This window comes from Pseudopodoces humilis, chromosome 1 (genome assembly GCF_049639895.1).
Source record: "Pseudopodoces humilis isolate 2021_Gansu_Grassland_sample_001 chromosome 1, ASM4963989v1, whole genome shotgun sequence".
Taxonomy (NCBI): domain Eukaryota; kingdom Metazoa; phylum Chordata; class Aves; order Passeriformes; family Paridae; genus Pseudopodoces; species Pseudopodoces humilis.
The window spans coordinates 116,844,578-116,862,539 of NC_142200.1; the positions used below are offsets into that span (position 1 = coordinate 116,844,578).

The 17,962-nt window shown below is 41.1% G+C and overlaps 1 protein-coding gene across 6 annotated transcripts in view; it reads left to right on the forward strand.

Moving 5' to 3' along the window:
- The window catches only part of RFTN1 (raftlin, lipid raft linker 1), a 96,889-nt gene extending 82,467 nt beyond the window's left edge, over positions 1 to 14,422 (forward strand). For all 6 annotated transcript variants that reach the window (XM_005518932.3, XM_088065271.1, XM_088065277.1 and 3 more), the window contains exons 8-10: positions 6,737 to 6,840; positions 8,220 to 8,301; positions 12,033 to 14,422. In XM_005518932.3, coding sequence (XP_005518989.1) covers positions 6,737 to 6,840; positions 8,220 to 8,301; positions 12,033 to 12,470 — 624 coding nt within the window. In that variant the 3' untranslated portion in view covers positions 12,471 to 14,422. The remainder of the gene's footprint in view (positions 1 to 6,736; positions 6,841 to 8,219; positions 8,302 to 12,032) is intronic.
- The last annotated feature ends 3,540 nt before the right edge of the window (positions 14,423 to 17,962 follow it).

Genomic DNA, 17,962 nt, shown 5'->3' on the forward strand with positions numbered 1-17,962 from the left:
CTCCCCATCTCTAAATCTGTCACCTTCCCTTCCCCATTACCCAAGACAAAATAGCTAATACTGTCTTTAAAATAGAGTGCTATAACATTTATCTTATATTGCTGCATTGTTCTGTTTCTGAAGCTGTGTTCATTTTGAAAATACTGTCCTTAATTTACATGTATTTTCTCATTGAAAATCTTGAGCTGCTGATTCATCACTTTGTATTTGCTGCTCTACAATACCTTTGGTGTTACGACAGGAATTAAAATCTCAAATGCATTGTGGTGTTGCCATTTCCCTGGCAGACTTGAATGGGGTCAGTCTCCACTGTAGACATGGTAAACCTTTTAAAGTGCGACATAACAAAAGATTTAAAAATTTATCTCTGCTGAGCCTAGGTTGCAAGTTGCCTTAATGTAAGCCTTGAAACAAATTCTCTGGAAATGAGGATTTGATTTGTCTGTAAATCTGATTTAGGTCATATGTCAGTTAAGCCATGTTCTGCTGTCTCCGGCCACGGGAGAAAGGCGTGACCGGGTCAGCAGAGGAGCTGATGGTGATGGGCATGAAAAGCCCACGGGAGCCATGTGTGTGACCCTCTTTACTACTCAAAGGACAGATATGCTGCCTGGGCATAATATTTCAGAAATATCTCTTGGTGAATTCTTGTTGCTTTTTAAGAAGAGCTGAACAAAACCTTCAGGAGCCTCTTATCTTCCAGAAGTTTTTATAAGTCTTGTTTCATTCCTTTATATAAGATATGAAAGCAGCATATATATATATATATATATATATATATATATATATATATATTTGTCTGCTGAACTCAGTAGACATAGGATTAAAATCAATTAAAATCCATAGGGTAATCTTTTCATTGGTTTTGATGTAGTAACAAAAATCTAGCAATATGGACTTGGAACATCCCTGATAATTTCTTGTGGCTCTGGTAGCATTGAACATCTAACAAGGTGAATACTTCTTCTCTATGACTAAAGGGCACTTGAAGAGACTGAGCACAGTATGGATTAAAAAATCCTTCCTAGCTGTCACAGTTTTCTAAGAATTAGTTCTCTGCTCACTCATAAAATCTTCAAGGGAAAGGTGAACATCCCATATCTAAAGTTCCTGCTTAAAAACAAGCTGAGAAAAAGTATTTCAGTCTTCTTTTATGCTTCCTATAAAACCACCCTGGGCCCATGTTTCTTTTGCCCAGTAGCTGACTCCAGCTGGGCAGTGCCCTGGATAGTGCATCTGTGTGAGGATGTTGAGGGCTGTAGGAGTGGGTGCTGGGACCCCACAGGCTGCACACAGAGCTTGCCTGTGGCGAGTGGCAGGGCAGCACTCGCCTTCCTGCTGTGTGAGCCACTGGCAATGGATGATCTAGGCTTCAGCTGCAGTGCTTGCATGGAAATAGATCACTACTTGCATAACTGGGGAGTGGTGCACAAAGCCTTCTGGTAAAAGCCACATGTTTGGGAATAAATTATAACCAGAGGAAATTGTGTCAGGGAGGCTCCATGGGGATGATTAAGCTGCATGTGTAGAGCACACTGGGGTATGTAAGTTCTCAGGTAGTGGTTTTTTATGTTTTTTCTTCCCTCCAAAGAATTGATGGACAAACAGTAAAATCAATGCTCACCTTAAGGTACACTTTAAGTGTTGCAGGAATTGTGAAGGTAAAAATGCCATAGTTACTTAAGAAGGTGTACTGATGGATTGCTATCACATTTAGTTCTTGTGTTTCTGGACAGTTAAGTGGAGCTGTCCCATCATATGTACATTGTCTGTGCAGTGGTGAGTTCAACACATTTCATAGGATGTTTCCTGTGTGGACCCTCTGTATCAACACATTCACATTGTCCAGCTTTTGCTGGACCTGTACTTTTATAAATGCAGAATTGTGTTGCTGTGCAAACGTACTTCTGTGTTACAGATTCAGGCAGTATCAGGATCTTTCTGCTGGAAAATAGGATTTGCGTCCACAGAAGTCACTGAGAGAAGCAGGCATTGTGGGCACAGGGGGTTTTTTTTGGTAGTTTTTTTGGTTGTTGTTTTAATTTTACCCTAAATGTGGAGCCAGCTGTGAATGCTACTTAGCAGCCTGTGTGTGTACTGAAATTGTGAGTGGACACATCTGAATTGCAGAAACACTCTTTTGACATGATGCTGCCTCATATAGTGTTACAGCCTTATTATATTCTCCAAGACATTTCGCATTGCAGGAATTCACATAGATATTAGTAATTCTAAATTACTCTAAATTGCATATGCCCAGAATATTGAGGGAAAAGCCTGCCTGTGGATTTATTTCTCTTTTTTTTCTTTCCTGTTACCTTTCCACTAAGGTCTCCATTTGGCAGCTACTCATTGGTCAGTGACCCACCTGCTTCCCAAAGCTACTGGTGGTTTCCAGGAATGCCAAGGAGCATCCACAGCCCTCTGCTCCACAGCTAATAGATGTGTAGCAGGTGTCTGCCAGCAAGGTGCTGTGTTGTGTTAGACATGGAAATTCAGGAGCAGCTCAATAGAAGAACAAAGTCCAACTTTATTGCTGGAGCATTTGTGAAACCTCTCTTTTGCTTCCAATAAATGTTTTTAATGGTTCAATACTGTTACACTGTCAGCAGAAATTACATCTTGGAAGAAGTCTGAAAAGGAAAAAGGCAAATAATTCACAAGTTTAGAGCTCGAATTTAGTCCCCCTGTCAGTTGTGTTACTGCAAACATAAAATGTTTGCAGCACGCTTTTACTGGGTCATTCTTGCACAGTCCAGATATTCAATTTCTCTCATTGCATTTTCTTTCTTTTCCACTATGGTGCAGGTCCTGCCTTTGCCACTACCATTTCTTCCCTTCAATGCCCAGGGACCGACAAGCTCTGGCTTTGGCAGAGCTGGGGACTGGCAGCCAGCCTTGGCTGGGGGTGCGCAGTGCAGCCCTGGTGGGCTCTCCCCTCTATTTTTTTTAAGGAGCTGGGTTTGAATGCAGTGCCCATTTTCTGCAGCAAACAGTAGGTTACACTTTCAAGCAACTTGTGTTTTTTTACTTCCCATCCTCTTTGCCATCTGTCAGTAGATTTTGGTATGCAGTCTGTTAGGATTTGCTGATAAAGGTTTTTATTAAGATTTATTTAATGTGACTTTCAATCTACCACTCTTTAATCCATGTTGGAAAAAAATATTAAACAGTGACAATCCATAGCTGCCTTGTAACAAAATCACATTCACTTAGCCCAGGAAGAATGATTTCTGTAGAACTTCTGTCTCACAAGAGCTTAGTAGTTGTCTTGTTTATTTTCTTGCTGTGGTTAAAATTGCCGCAGTAGGGGGGGAAAGAAAAGAAAAATTGTTAATGCAGTTGTTTGTGTGGCTTGCCCTAGATATTATTATTATCATTTTTTTATCTTTTTTTTTTTTCATAATGAGCAGAAGCAACTGTGAAAGGAAAAAATGCTGGAAACAAACAAAACAACTACAAATAAAAAAATCCTTTTCATGTGATGCAAGTCAAGGGAAAAGCCTAGCTCAATATGCTCTGGCTTCTTGACACTCAAGGTGTGATCAGAGATTACTTATCATCCACAGGAGAGTGGGAAGCAAGTTAATTAAAATTTTCCACCCTTTCAGTGAATGAAATGTCTCCCAGTTTGAGACGCATTGTTTGAACATTTCTTTTTCAGGGGAGCTCTGGCATGGTTTTTTTCTACTTCTACTGGTGTTCAAATCCAGTATTTGTTAGTTAGAAAGAGCATTGCGCTTTTTTTTGAGGGAATAGTGTGTTTGAAATTTCATTTCTATTGTCTCTAATAATAGTAGATAAAATAATTACTCTATTAAATATAAAATGAGTACAAGATGACTCTTTTCCTCTGCACCCATCCCCCAGTGTATTGTTTGTTTAGAAGCATTTTTGCTCTGGAAAGCATTTAATATGACACCAATTAAAGGTCTGTATAACTGTGACTCCTGCTGGCACACAAATTCCACTCATCGGGTAGAATTACAGCCAATGATTCAGGAGGGGGAGGGAGAAATAATTTCATGTGGTCTTAGGAAAAGCTTCAATTATCTGTATTTGCAAGTTGGGAGTTTGAAGCCCATGTGGATTAACCTGTTTATTTTGGAATGACTCCTTCCTCTTGTCTGTCATCTTCAAACTCAGCCAGTTATTGGGAGTAGTCTATTCCCCAAGGACCTGGAGATGTGGTGCAGTGTCTGACTCCAGCGAAGTGTTGTGGAGTTGGAGGGAGTTTGTTAAAGGGCCTGAGGAGCTCAGAGGGGGAAACACCTCTGCATCATGTACACACTTCCTGCCTTCAGACAGCCCAGCAGGCACACTGGGGTGTTGGGTACCAACACATGGGAGAAACAGGAGCTCACCTTTTTGTATCAACTGTGTAGAACTCTTTAAATAAACAGGTTGTTTTTGATTTTTTTACGTTGCCAGATTTAAAAAGAAAACCTGTTTTTTAAGGTCTAAATTGACTTAAATTTATTTTCTGGTAACTTTACCCTTTTGAATGTGCTTACCTGCTTGTTTTCTTTCTGCACCACTGCATTGTGAAATACACCATCATCTGCTGCAGATGATGCTTAATCCTGACAAGTCAGACAGGTCCAAAGCCAGCCCTGTCTTGCTGCTCAGAGCCTTTAGGGACAGGGGTTGTGGCAGGAGTGATGGCATGTCCCTGAAACAGTTCGGCTTCTACAGCAGCCAAATGAGCTCTGCGTGGTATTGATGTCCTTCCTCATTGCCGTAATCTCCCTCTGATTTCTGACGTTTGTTGCATATCCTGATGCAAGAAGAAGGCTCTCCCTGCTAATCACCCACCTAAGGCAATGAATTCAAAATAGAAATCCTCTTTACAACACAAGATGTTCCTCAGGGCACAGACAAGCTCTGCTGTGCCAGTCTTTCCTGATCTGCTTCCCTCCTCTAAATGAGTGAGCCCCTTCTGGTTTTTCCTCTGCAGACAGTTTGATGGAGGGAATGTTTTAGACAGATCCTTTTATGTGGCACCTCATGAAGAGCTTGTGATGGTGGATGCTCTGACCTTATTCCTAATCATCATGTTACATATTTTCATCTTTATTTTTTGAAGGCACTGTTGACCAATTTCATAAATCTCAGTGTGTTATTCATATGTCTTTTTGAGACATTATATCTTAAAGGCATCTAGATATGTAATGAATTTTTTATTACCCTTGGACACTCTGTATTAAAAACTGGGAGGAGTGTGCAAATATCGGTCTTCAAGAGGGAAATGGGAGTCAAAGGAGACTCTGAATCTACCATGGTCACAGCTGCAGAATAAGCCCTGATAGCTCCAGTGGACACAAGTTAAGGGCTATGTGGTATTGCCTCCCTCTCACAGGGTGTCTCATTCTTCTCCCATGTAGAAATTCCAGTTTGTACAGGATGATGTTTTAAAGTAGCGCTACCTCTTTAAGCCCCCACAAGGTTCTGTACAGAAGTAACATTAGTAGTGTTCTCTTGCAGGCTCTTTCTGGGGTAGAGATTTTAAACATTTTCCTTTTAAGCAGGACTGATACAGCTTCTTCAGCTATTTGCACTTGTAGTCATGATCGGGTTTTTAATAGGTATAGTCAGGCAGCCATTCAGTTATAAAGATATAAGTGACCTAAATTACATTTGTTAGAAGAAAGGAACAGCTGAGATTGGAATTCACTAAAATACCTTGAAATAACTACAGCAGGATTTGGATTAGTTCTGATCAAATGACTATTTCATTACTGTGGAATAAATGGATTTTTTGGAGCTGCAAAACTATTGTGCCTTCCCCAGTGTTGCGAATTGGCAGTTAAAACTCCTTACGTGCTCGTGAAACCAGTGTAGGAGCCTGAGATTTTTGGCAAATGTAATTGCTATTCCGATCAAATTTAGTCAAATTTGTAGAGACTAGTAGTTACCATTTGTCTGCTTTGTGTTTATTAAAATTAAAAACTAGTAAATATGCTGTAGCATCTATTCATTAAATTACTGGCAGTCTTGGCAATTAGACACCTCACTGGAATAATCTTTGTTGAAACCACCAGTGGTTCTTTCTGTGTGGATTGCAGGGTCTGCCATTTAGTTGAAAGGGAATGAGCAAGGCTCTGCTGGGTACATGTGCAGCAGGAGCCAGACTCCTGCAATGAAAGGCAAAGCTTTTAGTCTCGCCCACAGATTTCCTGATTCAAAATAAGAAGGCAGCGATGCGTATTTGCGGGCGATAAAAGGAACAGGCTCATATTTTTTGCTGCTGTTGTTGGCTATTTTCCTTTTGATCCATCATGGCAGAGTAGCACGACTGATTTCAGTGCAGATATTCAGGATGTGTTGAAGCTTAGACAAGTGCAGAATCTGAGCAAAGCAATGCTGTCATTTATTAACTACTTGAACATAATTTTTCGCTGGAGGAGATAATTGATAACATACAATGAATTAATCTGGAATGATCTAAAGCTAGATGGATGAGTCAGGCAGTGTAAGAACAAGATCACAGATGTTTACCATTTTAAACAAACTGCTTTAACAGTTTGGGATGTATGGGCGGTCGGTCATTTGTCTCATGTTTTTGAACGTTTTCCTTCCTGCCTAGCTGAACATAAAACACGACCCACTTCAGTGCAAAACCCCTTTCTGCCTCTCAGAAAACCCACACATGTATTTTTTCTTGGGCTTTTTTTTGGTGTCAAGCTAAATGTCGCACTCCAAGTGATGATGCCAACTGTTGCTTTTCCTTCCCCAGGGAGCTGAAGTGCAGACAGATTACGTTCCGCTGCTGAATTCCCTTGCCATGTACGGCTGGCAGCTGACGTGCGTGCTTCCTACTCCCATTGTGAAGACAAACAGGTAGGGAGGGGTGGGTGCTGCCATTTGGCCAAGGCCATTGCTGTACAAGCACCGCAGTCTGCACAAGCAATTCCCTGTGCAGGCAGTGTGGATTTCCTTGCAAAGCCTGCTGCAGCTGTTCTTGGGGTTTTCTAAGCATCACAAGCCACATGTGGTAGGAAGCACATGTCTGGTGGGCAGAAAGACTGCAAGGTGGCAATGTGGTTTCTGCTTGAATTTTCTGGGTGTTGTTTCTGCCTCTCTGTAAACTCCATGACTGTTAAATTCCTGCTCTGGATCTTCCAGTAACATCCTTTAGAGGAAAGACAAAATGTGTGATAATGTTTGGAGTGAGATGTTGTCTAGCTGAAGAAAAGTAATTTTAATCTAAATAGATGTCAGTCTAATGCTGCTGATACAGTCTAGCTGAGCAGAACTCTGTGAGATTAGTGTGTCACTGCTCTAGTAGCTTTGTGTGCAGATATAATAATACTCTGGTCTACTTGTTATTATTTATATTCTGTGTTTTTAAATATAAATGCAAATCACTTAAAAATAATCTTCATAACTGGTGAAAAACAATCATACCACTTATTAATCATGAAGATGGTGCTTTCTGAATTTCCACTGGTCAGGAATATATTTGTATGTATATATAGGCCAATATAATCAGTCACGATTTTCTATCTTGAAAGAGTAAAAATATGCTCAGTTCTTTATGAGATTTGGATGAAGACTACTCCTACACGTAAAAACCTAAAATGTAAAAGGCCATCTGTGTTGAGGGAAAAACGGTATTTAAGTTTTGCATAAATGTTTAAATATAAGAATAAATCGAAAATCACAGTTATGATTTGTAATCCCTGACTCTTAAAGATATATATATATATATGTATATAATTTTCTTTCTCTTCCAGCTTTCTGTATCCCACTAATACCTTGAGTAACAGAGGTCAGTGCAGAAGGGCACCCATCCAGTGGTTGTTCCTCCTGCCATGCTGACCTACAGGGAGCACCCAGCCCCATTCCAGATCAGTGCCCCAGGAGGGAGGGCAAGAGGGAAGGAACGCTCTACTGTTGCGGAGACACAGGCACTGGGACTCTTGGGGTTCTTCCTTTTTGTTCCAAACAATTTATTCTGTATTTACACACTAATGCTAAAACATTCAGCAAAATTGTGTCACAGGATGACAGGCTCTATCAGTCTGAACATTCCACTCTCCCTGCCCCCCAAAATACCAGACTGCTCAGAGACACCAGGGACAAGCAATGTGAGGATCATTCTTCATTTTGTTCTTCTTTGACCTGAAGAAATAAATGACTGAGATGGATTTTCACTTTGAATGATGCTGGATGTGAATTTAATTCATTCTCAGGAGTGTGCATTTGTTTCTTTTCAGGGAGGGGAATTTATCTACAAAGCAAATTGTATTTCTTCAGAGACCATCTTTGCCCCAGAAAGCAAAGAAGAAAGAATCTAAGGTAAATAACCTTGACTTTCTGGTTTCTTTGGGTTTTGCTGGTGGTATTTTTATATTGAAATTGATTTCCCATAGAAGTAAAATGGCTTCTTCAATGTTTCTGCGATGCAGTAAAGAGACACAAGGAATGGAACTGTTCAAATGAAAGAAACAAAAAATGCTCAAATGATGTCAAAGCTCTTAGATTTCATTCTCTGTTGAACTCACAGCTGCATAAGAAATGCAGATGTTTCTTAATTTAAACCAACCTTCATTTAGACCTGAAATTCTCTCATTTTCAGTACCTGTAATGTGGAACCAACACTATTTTCTCTCACCCATTTCCTGTATTTTCTGTTTAAACTGCTCTCTGTCTCTGTCTCTCTCTCTCTCTGTTTTGGTAGAACCTGGCACAATGTAGGCCTGATCTTGGCTGGTGTTTCTATTGTATGAATATTAATGAATTTTGCTGCAATTTAACCAAGAAAAGCCTCTAGAATCCAGCTAAATTATCCAAAGACATAGTGACAGCTAATGGTGTATGGATGTGGATGCCTGTATGTATTCCCACTTCCATTTTTAAACACATAGCTGCAGGAACCCCTGCCCAAACCTGTTATGCCATACAGCTGGAGAGAGAGATACAGGGACTGGAAACTGAGAAAGTGATGGCCTTCCTACAGTGGTGAAATTTGCCTTGCCCTTTCAGTATGCAAGGGATCAGGAAAGCCAGATGAAAAGATCTCTGGAACCACGCGACAATGAGGTTGCCGACTAATGCAGCCTCGTTTTTGTTCTGGCTCTGTGGGCTTTGGTGGGTGCTGCCAGCCCAAAGTCACCTGCAGGAGTGGGCACTTGAGGCCATGCAGAGCTGAGCTGCAGCAGGAGATCAGAAATGCTGAGCGGAGCTGAGCACCAGGAGCATTTTACCCAACAGTTTAGATAATTGCAGATAGTTTACATCTGTGAAGCCCTCACTGTTTTGGAGCCTGGTTCTTTGAAAGTTGTCCTTTTGATACAGTGCAGACCAGGGGAGTGTTTGAACTGACTGAAGCAGGAGAGAACTACTGGGAGTGTGACTGATTTAGGATTTACCCTCTCTCATTAGCAAAGCTGGAGTCCAGAATATTGTGTGAACTTGTTACAAAGCCCATTTTTTCCTAGTTTTCTCTCTTTGTTTTCAGGTGATTAAAGGGATCTTGGGATGAGTGTTAAGATTGCCTGTATTTGGTCATTCTTTTCCTACCACTGTGTGTGGTTTTAGTGGAAGGGATGGGAACCCATATGTGGCTGTTCATTCCCAAATAGAGAAAGAAGTATGATGCTGATTTCTTGTATTACAATAACACATACATACCATCCAGATGACTGAAAACTTTGTTTAAGTTTTTTTCATTCTGGGTTATGAAAACTTACTTAACAATGTCTGGTTGACAAAACAAAGGACTCACTCGTTGGCAGTGTTAAATATACAGGCATATTTGAGGGCAAGAATCACTACAGCACATTTTCATACCAAAGGTCAAGGAAGGATGACATACCTTGATTACAGTTCTGTAAAGGGATGTAAGACTGGTTCAACGTCTGTAAGTGGTTGTTGTATCACATCAAAGATGCCAACCCAAGCATTTGATTAAAAGTTGCTGAATATGTTGCACATATAACCTCCCAGGCACTCAGGGGTTTTTTTAACTTAAACTATGGCATGTCTAAAATGTTTATAGATAACCATCAGAGGAGGGAAATTGGGTAACATTAAAAGGATATTGCATTCATGGAAAATGTTCTGTCATATCTTTGCACATCAACGAACTGTTGTTTAAGGTAGTCAGAGGAACAGAAAAGGAAATATGCAAGGAGTGGTACAGCTTCTCTCTTCAGTGCAAAGTACTTCTATTAGTGTAATATTCAATCAAGGATGAGGTAATTGTGTTCATTCACTTTACACAAAACTGATGCTTATTTTAGCAGAAACTGGGTGAATGCATTTTGGTGAAATAACGGTGTAAGTACCTGACTAAGTACACTCACACACACACACACATGAAACCTCCTACAGCTTATCACTTTTAGGGCCCTGATCTTAACTTTCTGTCAAAGAGAGCTTTGAGTTAAATGGAGTAGTGGGTGCCCAGAACTTCTGCAAATCAAAGAAGAAAAATTTCAGGTGTCTGAATTTTAAACAGCTGAGCTCAACGACTGAGATGTTATCATTCCTCTTTCTCTAAATTGCAGTGTTATTGAAGTGAAAGATAACTTCCTGTAAGTAAAACCGAGAACAGTTATGTGAAAGCCAATTTCTTTCTTTTTCCCCCCCTTCTCCTTTTACATTAAGTTCTGGCTACCAGGAGGAAAGAACATAGTTCCAGCTTTGTAATCTAATAATAAGTTTTGAATGGCTTTTTGATTAAGGAATAAATAGCTAGATCAAGAAATTTATGAATACAAAATCTTTTGGCCAGCCTCAGCACAGACCCAATTTCACTGGAGAAAATGGCTTTTCTGAACATGGCTGGGTTTGCTGAATGTCCTATTTATGCCATTCAAATACTGCTTCCTAACCCATTCCTGAGCTTCCATCAGCGAATGACACTGCTGCAAAAATGGTTGTGCACATTCAGAGGTACTTAGCAAACTGTAGGATGGCTTAGCAGTCCAGAAGAAGCCTTGAAGTTGGTAAGGGGACTGGAGCACCTGTCCTCTGAAGACAAGCTGACAAAGTTGGGGCTGTTCAGCTTGGAGAAGAAAAGGTTGCATAGAGGAGACTTCACAGCAGCCTTCCAGTATCTGAAGGGGGCCTGCAGGGACGTCTCAAAGGGACTCTTCACCAGGAAATGTAGTGATAGGGCAAGGAGTAATGGCTTCAGACTGAAAGGGGGCATGTTTAGATTAGATGGTAGCAAGAAATTCTTTACTGTGAGGGTGGTGAGACACTGGCACAGGTTGCCCAGAGAAGCTGTGGGTGCCCCACCCCACACCCTGGCAGTGTTGAAGGCCAGGTTGGATGGAACTTGGAGCAACATGGTCTTCTAGGAGGAGTCTCTGCCTGTATCTGCAGGGTATTTAGAACTAGTTTACCTTATGGTCCTTCCAGTTCAAACCATTCTGTGATTCTGTGACTGGTCTGGCTTTCCTTGGGAAACTTGATTTTTTTTTGACAAAGGAAGCAGATATAATAGTGATATATTTGTCAGTCTTTATATACATTATACCTGTCAAGTTAGTATTTCAAGGTACTGCTAGTTCCCTTTTTGTTTTTTAATAGTAGTTAAAACAGTTCTGAAATGCCAGGTCCTGTGGGAGTGGTGCAAGTAGCAGCCTCGCTTTTTCATCAAAAGACATTCATACAGATGGTTCAGAATGTTTTACTGTTTGGGTATGGTCGTGGGCGTGGTGTTAGCTCTGCTGTTAACCTGGTGAAAAGCATTGGAATAATGCCAGAGGATTGCTTCTGTCTGCACTTATGCAGCTTTGCATATCCTTCCCTTCCACACAGTGTAGAGAGGAACAGACCAGGCACTTGCAACAGCAGAAGCAGAAAGCGTTGAGCTCGCCTTCCTCTGTGAAACAAAGATGTGTGGACAGAAACCATCTGGTTTGGTCAGGCAACTTCTTTTAATCTTGGGTCTTTCTGGTCAAGCCCTTTAGTCTTTGAATTAAAATTAACTAATCAAAACATTTCTACTCAGAATAGTAAATATCCATGTGAGATTGCCTCTAATGGTCTTTAACATTTGGATCCCTTCTTTGTAGTTTCACTGGAGGTTCTCCAAAGAAGATATGCACAGCAGAAAAATGAAGAATTCCACAAAGGCTAAATTAAGTACTAGGGAGAAGCAAAGGGCACAGGAAAAGCAAGAATTTGAAGTCACAGAGAACACGAGAAACTTAGAAGCACAAATCTCAAGAGCAGCCCAGCCTGATCCAGAAGAGCAGCCAGATGATGTCATAGACTTGAGAGACGAGGTAGCCGGCACCAACGACAGAGGTGCCCACCACGACGGAGCGGCAGTGGAGACGTGTCCTGCCAGCTGTGACACTGGTGACAATGCTGGGCAGGTCTGCCTCAGCCAGAGCGTGCCCAACTGCCCCGTGGGGGAGGCTGCTGAGGGTGGGGGCTGCGCGCCAGGGCTGGACAGCTGCAGCGGCAGCAACGGGGCAGCACTGGACATGGACTGCTCCTGTGAATAAGACCTACTTTTCGGGAACCCTGTGAGTGGCTGATACTTCACCAAGACAAAAGAACAGATTTTGATAATCCCCACCACTAACTCCATTGCTCAACTCAGCATTTCTTTTGCATTTCTTTGACTTACTTTGCTCCTTAGCACTCTGGTATCTTTAATGTTTTAAATATCTACAGGGCCCAGGCTTTTCAGCCCACAGAAACCGCAAAATTCCTTTCACTATATGTAGTGGGAAATGTGCTCCTAGAGCTACACTTTAATTTAAAAAGTAGGGAGGAACAGAAATCATACTTTTTTCCACGACCAACCTTAGCAAGCCAGCTTTGAGCCTGGGTCAGGGCAAGCGTTCGTTCGATCAGATTTTACTATGTAGTACTTTCTTGTTCACGTAGCTTTTCTGGAGAAGTTATTATGCCAGATGTTATTTTGTCACTAGGCTTGTAGTGTCATAAACATGATATTTGGACTTCAAGAGGTTGAAACTGAAGTTGGAAAGCTTAGATAAGATGGCTGTTATCTATACCTTTCTCCAGGAGCACACTCACTGATGATACTCTCTTCCGAATTTTATTAACCCTTACAGATCTTTAAGCGGTAAGAAAATTGTGTACCTGTTCAGGCACAGTGGGTAAACAAACCCCATGGTGAATCTGTGAGGTGGATGATTCCAATACAATTTGGTCTTTTCCAATCAACAGTTCATCAGTAGCTGTGGGGGCTTCAGAAGACAGAAAAACAGGAAACGAAAAGGCAGGTAAAAAGTACTTCTGTCAGTGGTTATCCTCACTAAAACTGGAATTAGATGTTATCTCCTGACCTTTTCCAGGTGGTTTTGCACCACTTCCTCGCTGTTATGAAATACCTTGTGGTAAAGAACTGAAATTGTACACAGGGGTCTGTGGCCAACAAATGTCACTAAATGACCTTCCAAAATGAAAATACCCTAACAGACAGTTTTTTTCATACAAGTATGGAATTCTGTAAAATTACCAACATTTTTTTATGTTTGAAGCTACATAAAAATATTTACAAGTGAATGTACATGTAATATAGTTTCTGTGCCAATGTTCTCCAAGTACTTCAGTATTTTTACAAATGTAGGAAGGAGTGGTTTCTCTCTTCTTAGCCACCTTCATTCTCATCTAGAAGTGGTCAAGTAATCTGGTAACAAGGTGAGAAAAACATTGTAATTTCCCCTGCTTGTCTTGTTTTAAAGCAAGAGGTAGAGCTCTGTAAGTGATTAGCTGTTTTTTTCCCTTGACTAATTTGTGCTTGATAATTTTCCTTAGTCTTCAAATCGAAATGCTGTACAAAGGACTATGTTCTGTATCAGATGTGCACCTAGAGTGGTTCGAAAGCATCTTTCATGCCTAAAAATCACTCAGTTGGCAGAACATTGCAGAGAAGGGAAAAATTGCATCACTTAAATATTCATTTAGTTGGGATGAAGGCACTCAAGTTTAAACCATTTGATTTCACACACACGAAGCACAGTGGTAATTTTGTCATTGATTAAAGAGTGTTTTATTTTGAATTCAGTGCTTTAACCACAGGACTGTAAGTAACTTCAGTTTCTGATGCTATTTTTCAACTGTTTATTTGGTATTTTGAGATTACACTGGGGTTCCAATAGCCTCAGAAATACATTGCTGCAGTTGTTCTGATTAAATACAAGGTCTCTCCTTTGTACAATTTTAAGTTCCTGTTCACAGATTTTATTAGCATAAGATCCTTTTACTGATTGTTTCTTTCTCAAGGACCAGCTTTGTATTAATCTTGTTTAAAAATTCACTATATTTAATGAACGTTTTGCTAGTAGAAAGTGTTGCAGCAGTAAGACATCTCCAAATACTTTTTAATAGAAAACGTTTATTGGATTGCAATTTGACCTTGTTTAACTGAATCCCAACTGCTTACAAAACTAAAGAGAAATAAAGGTCGTGAGGAGATTCCTTATTTGTGGTGTGTGCACAAATGCCAGTTATTCATCCCCAAAAGGAGGAACTCAGTTCTCTTAAGTGGTGATGAGGGGAAGCTCCTTGCTACTGAATTAGCAGTAGTTACTGGTGCTACAGAACTGGCTACTTGGTTTTCCTTTCCCAGCAGGGCATGGAAGGGCCTGTGGGGAAGTTACACTTGTGTAAATGAAGGCTTGATTTAAAACTTTGTTCCTGTAAAAGCTGAGTTACATTTGGGAAGAGTAGAAGAGAACTTGAATGTTTTTTTCAGTTTCAAAAGGACGGCTGGTTTGGGGTTTATAATCTCATAATCAGTTCCAACTTGTGATGTTGAATTACTCTGAGCTGGTTCAGCTATCTGAAGTTGTATGCGTGCTTGTGCTGTGCCCTGTCCCAAGGAGAGTCAGAGAGCCTAAATCATCTCCCAGACAGATGATACAGATGCGATCAGGGCTGGGGAAAGCAGGTCTGTGGTGCACCAGCAAGGCTCCACAGTTATTACCTGGCTTTTATCTCAGATGCTTTTGCCATTTTGGTCTGAAAAAGCAGGACCACCAGAGTGGCCAGGGAAGTGAAAGACAGCAGTCAGTAAGTGGTCATCTGAACAAGCCACCAGATGTTTACACAGGAAAAGTTCAAAGGAGAAAATCCAGCTGAGGCATTGGAATGGGCTGCCCAGGGTGGTGGTGGTGAGGCAAATGGTGGAGGTGGAGTCACTGTCCCTGGAGGTCTTTAAGAAAAGACCGTGTGAGGCAAATGAGGAATGTCAAAGAGTAGTGGCTGAATTAAATGAAAGATGGAAAAGGGTTTTTTAAATCGTAACAAACAGTGGGGAGCAGGGGCAGAGGGATACAACTATGATGGGTACCATGTCCAAATTTTTGAAGCATCATAATGAAAATAACTATGTTAAGAGGGGTTAAGTGCACAAATGATGGGACTGGTCCTTCAACTTGCATTATGTCTTTGATTATTGGATCTGTACACTTGAAAACAGTATAAATGAAATAGCCCAAAGTAGCTTTAATATATGCGTGGAAATGAAGCTAAGTACAAAACAATATACCCATTTCTCCCTAATTTGGCTCTTCTGTCAGCCTTGATTTCTGAGGTGAGCAGAGGAAGAGCTCTGCATTTGGATATCCTGCTTTTTCTTTGTAGTTGCTGTGACTCTACATTTGCCTCAGGGAGCCAATTATAGGGCAGAAATGAAGCATGATCAGCCTTTCATGCAGGAATTTCATCTTCCCAGAACTGAAGAGTACAAGAAGAGCAGATACTAATTTCTTGCTGATAAATATTTCTCAAGTATGTTTCTCTAAGTATGAGGAATGCCAGCAAACAAAACGCCTGTGAATTGTAGTTGTAGACACAGTTCATATGTCTCTGAGGCTGTTAGTGGAGATGTGCTTTTGGCTTTAAAAGGTGATCCTTGCCAAAGCCTCCATCCTCAGGAAGGTGCCTGTGGTGCTGGATGTGGCAGCTGACTCTAATCAGTACCTTGCCTATACATTGAAAGGGGAAAAAAGGCTTTTCAGTTTTAAGTGCTTTCTGTTACACACTTACAAAAGCACCCTACTAACTAAAATGATGTAATGGTAACTGAACAGCCACTCTTTTTCCAGCAAATTGATGCAAATACTATAGGAATATTTGATACTTATTGTACCAGATGAGCACACTGCAAGCTGGTATAATATGTGTCACAGGGAGAAAGTTTAATAAGGCTGCAACACCAGGTAACTCATAAACCACCTCCTTAAGTTTAAATATGAATGTATAGATGGACACACCTTGCACTCCTCATCCTTTATTGCAAAAAAAAAAATAAAAATAAAAGCATCAGTCTACTTTTTCTCCTTCAGTAGCTCCTTAGCTGATGGCACAAGTGTAAGAAGAATAAACATTTTCTAAGATGACAAGATGCACCAAAGTGATGAGAATATTCCTCCAACTCAATAGCAGCTGAACAGCAGGGGCTGCTCTCTGTTCCTGCCAGAGCAGGCCAATATCATGTTTATTGAATTATTTGTAGACCATGTGTTTATATGGGTTAATGTTTCTGGGATGTTACTTTTATCTTAAATTATGGCAGAGTCAGATCCAATAGCAGACTTTAAGGTGAAACTGACATCTCACTAAAAGACCGCAAAACTCTTTAGAAAGAGACTTCCAAAAGATTCTTAAGTGTCAACAGGAAAAGGCTGTGGAGGAAGGGGATGTCAACAGCTTTACAGATTTCTTGGCTAAGAAATGGCATTTATTACCAGGTAAGAAAGGACTTCTTGCTCACAGTACCAGAGGTTAACACTGTTTGGGGGGCGGAGGGCACGAAATAATTATTCTTGTCCATGTGTCAGGGCAGTGTACGTGTGTTTTATCCTGCTCTTCAAGCGGGTGAGCCCACACAATTACAGAGATGTGTCCTTGCCCCACAGCACTCAGGCTGAGTGTAACAGGGTATGACAGAAGGAGGTTAGAGGGAAAAGAGGATGATAACAGAAGCAAAGGTTTCAAAATGCCTTTTGTTAAATGGACATTTTGGTACAGGTCTGAGGAGTGTTTGTGAAAGACATGTAATTTGGGCTGCAGAAAGCCCTCTGCATTAAGGGAAGAAAAGGGTGTACCAGTTTATAATTCATGAAATTATTTAGAAGTTGTAAGAAAAACAACATTTAAAGGATTTTTAGAATCTTTTTATCATGACACTTAAAATACAGATGAGCCTAGTGTGTGGCTATTTTAGGGCACCAGTACTTCCTGGTAGCAGTGTATTGCACATTCCTAGGGAAATCCTGCTTCTTTCGAGCATCAAGCTCTGACGTGTCAGCTGCAATCTCTGTGAACACAAAACCCCCTTGGTGTTATTTTTTGTGACAAGCACGCTGTCCTATTTACATTCTAGAGTGAACTAACAAGGAAGCATTCATTGAAATAGGGGTACTCAGAAGGAATCTTCCTCTCATTTGAGGAGGAGGGATTGGATGAGACATCCCCTCTGGGCCTGCAGTGGCTACACAGGGTGCCAGCCATGGCAGCTGGCAGTGGCACTGCATGGAACAGAAGCACAGAACAGACCTATACACACATGGAATGGACAGTGCATGAGGCTGTAGGCAGCAGAAGGTACAAATTTAGGGGCAAAGCCTCATCAGTATATCAGTACTGTCCCCAAGAGGCAACTCTTAAAGGTCCGTCGGTGAGAGTCATCCCTCCTGCTGGAAAATACAGCCTGTCCTTGAGTTGCTTGTGCTTCATGTGGCAGCAGGTACAGCATGTTCTCTTTGATGCCCAGGAAGTGCTGTCATTATTTCAGTTATCAGCTTCTGACACAGTCCCAGGAGTAGCTTTGTGCTTCACTCAAAGCAAGGGCCTGGCCTTTCCCAGCAGGGCTGCCTCTGCAGTTTGAGGATGAGGTGCACATAGATGTGGCAGTAAGTAGCCCCCAAGCTGTACAACATACCAGACTGATATAAAGAGGGTACAACTGAAGCATTCTGGAGTTGAAATGATTTCTTGGGACAGAGCTACAGCTGGG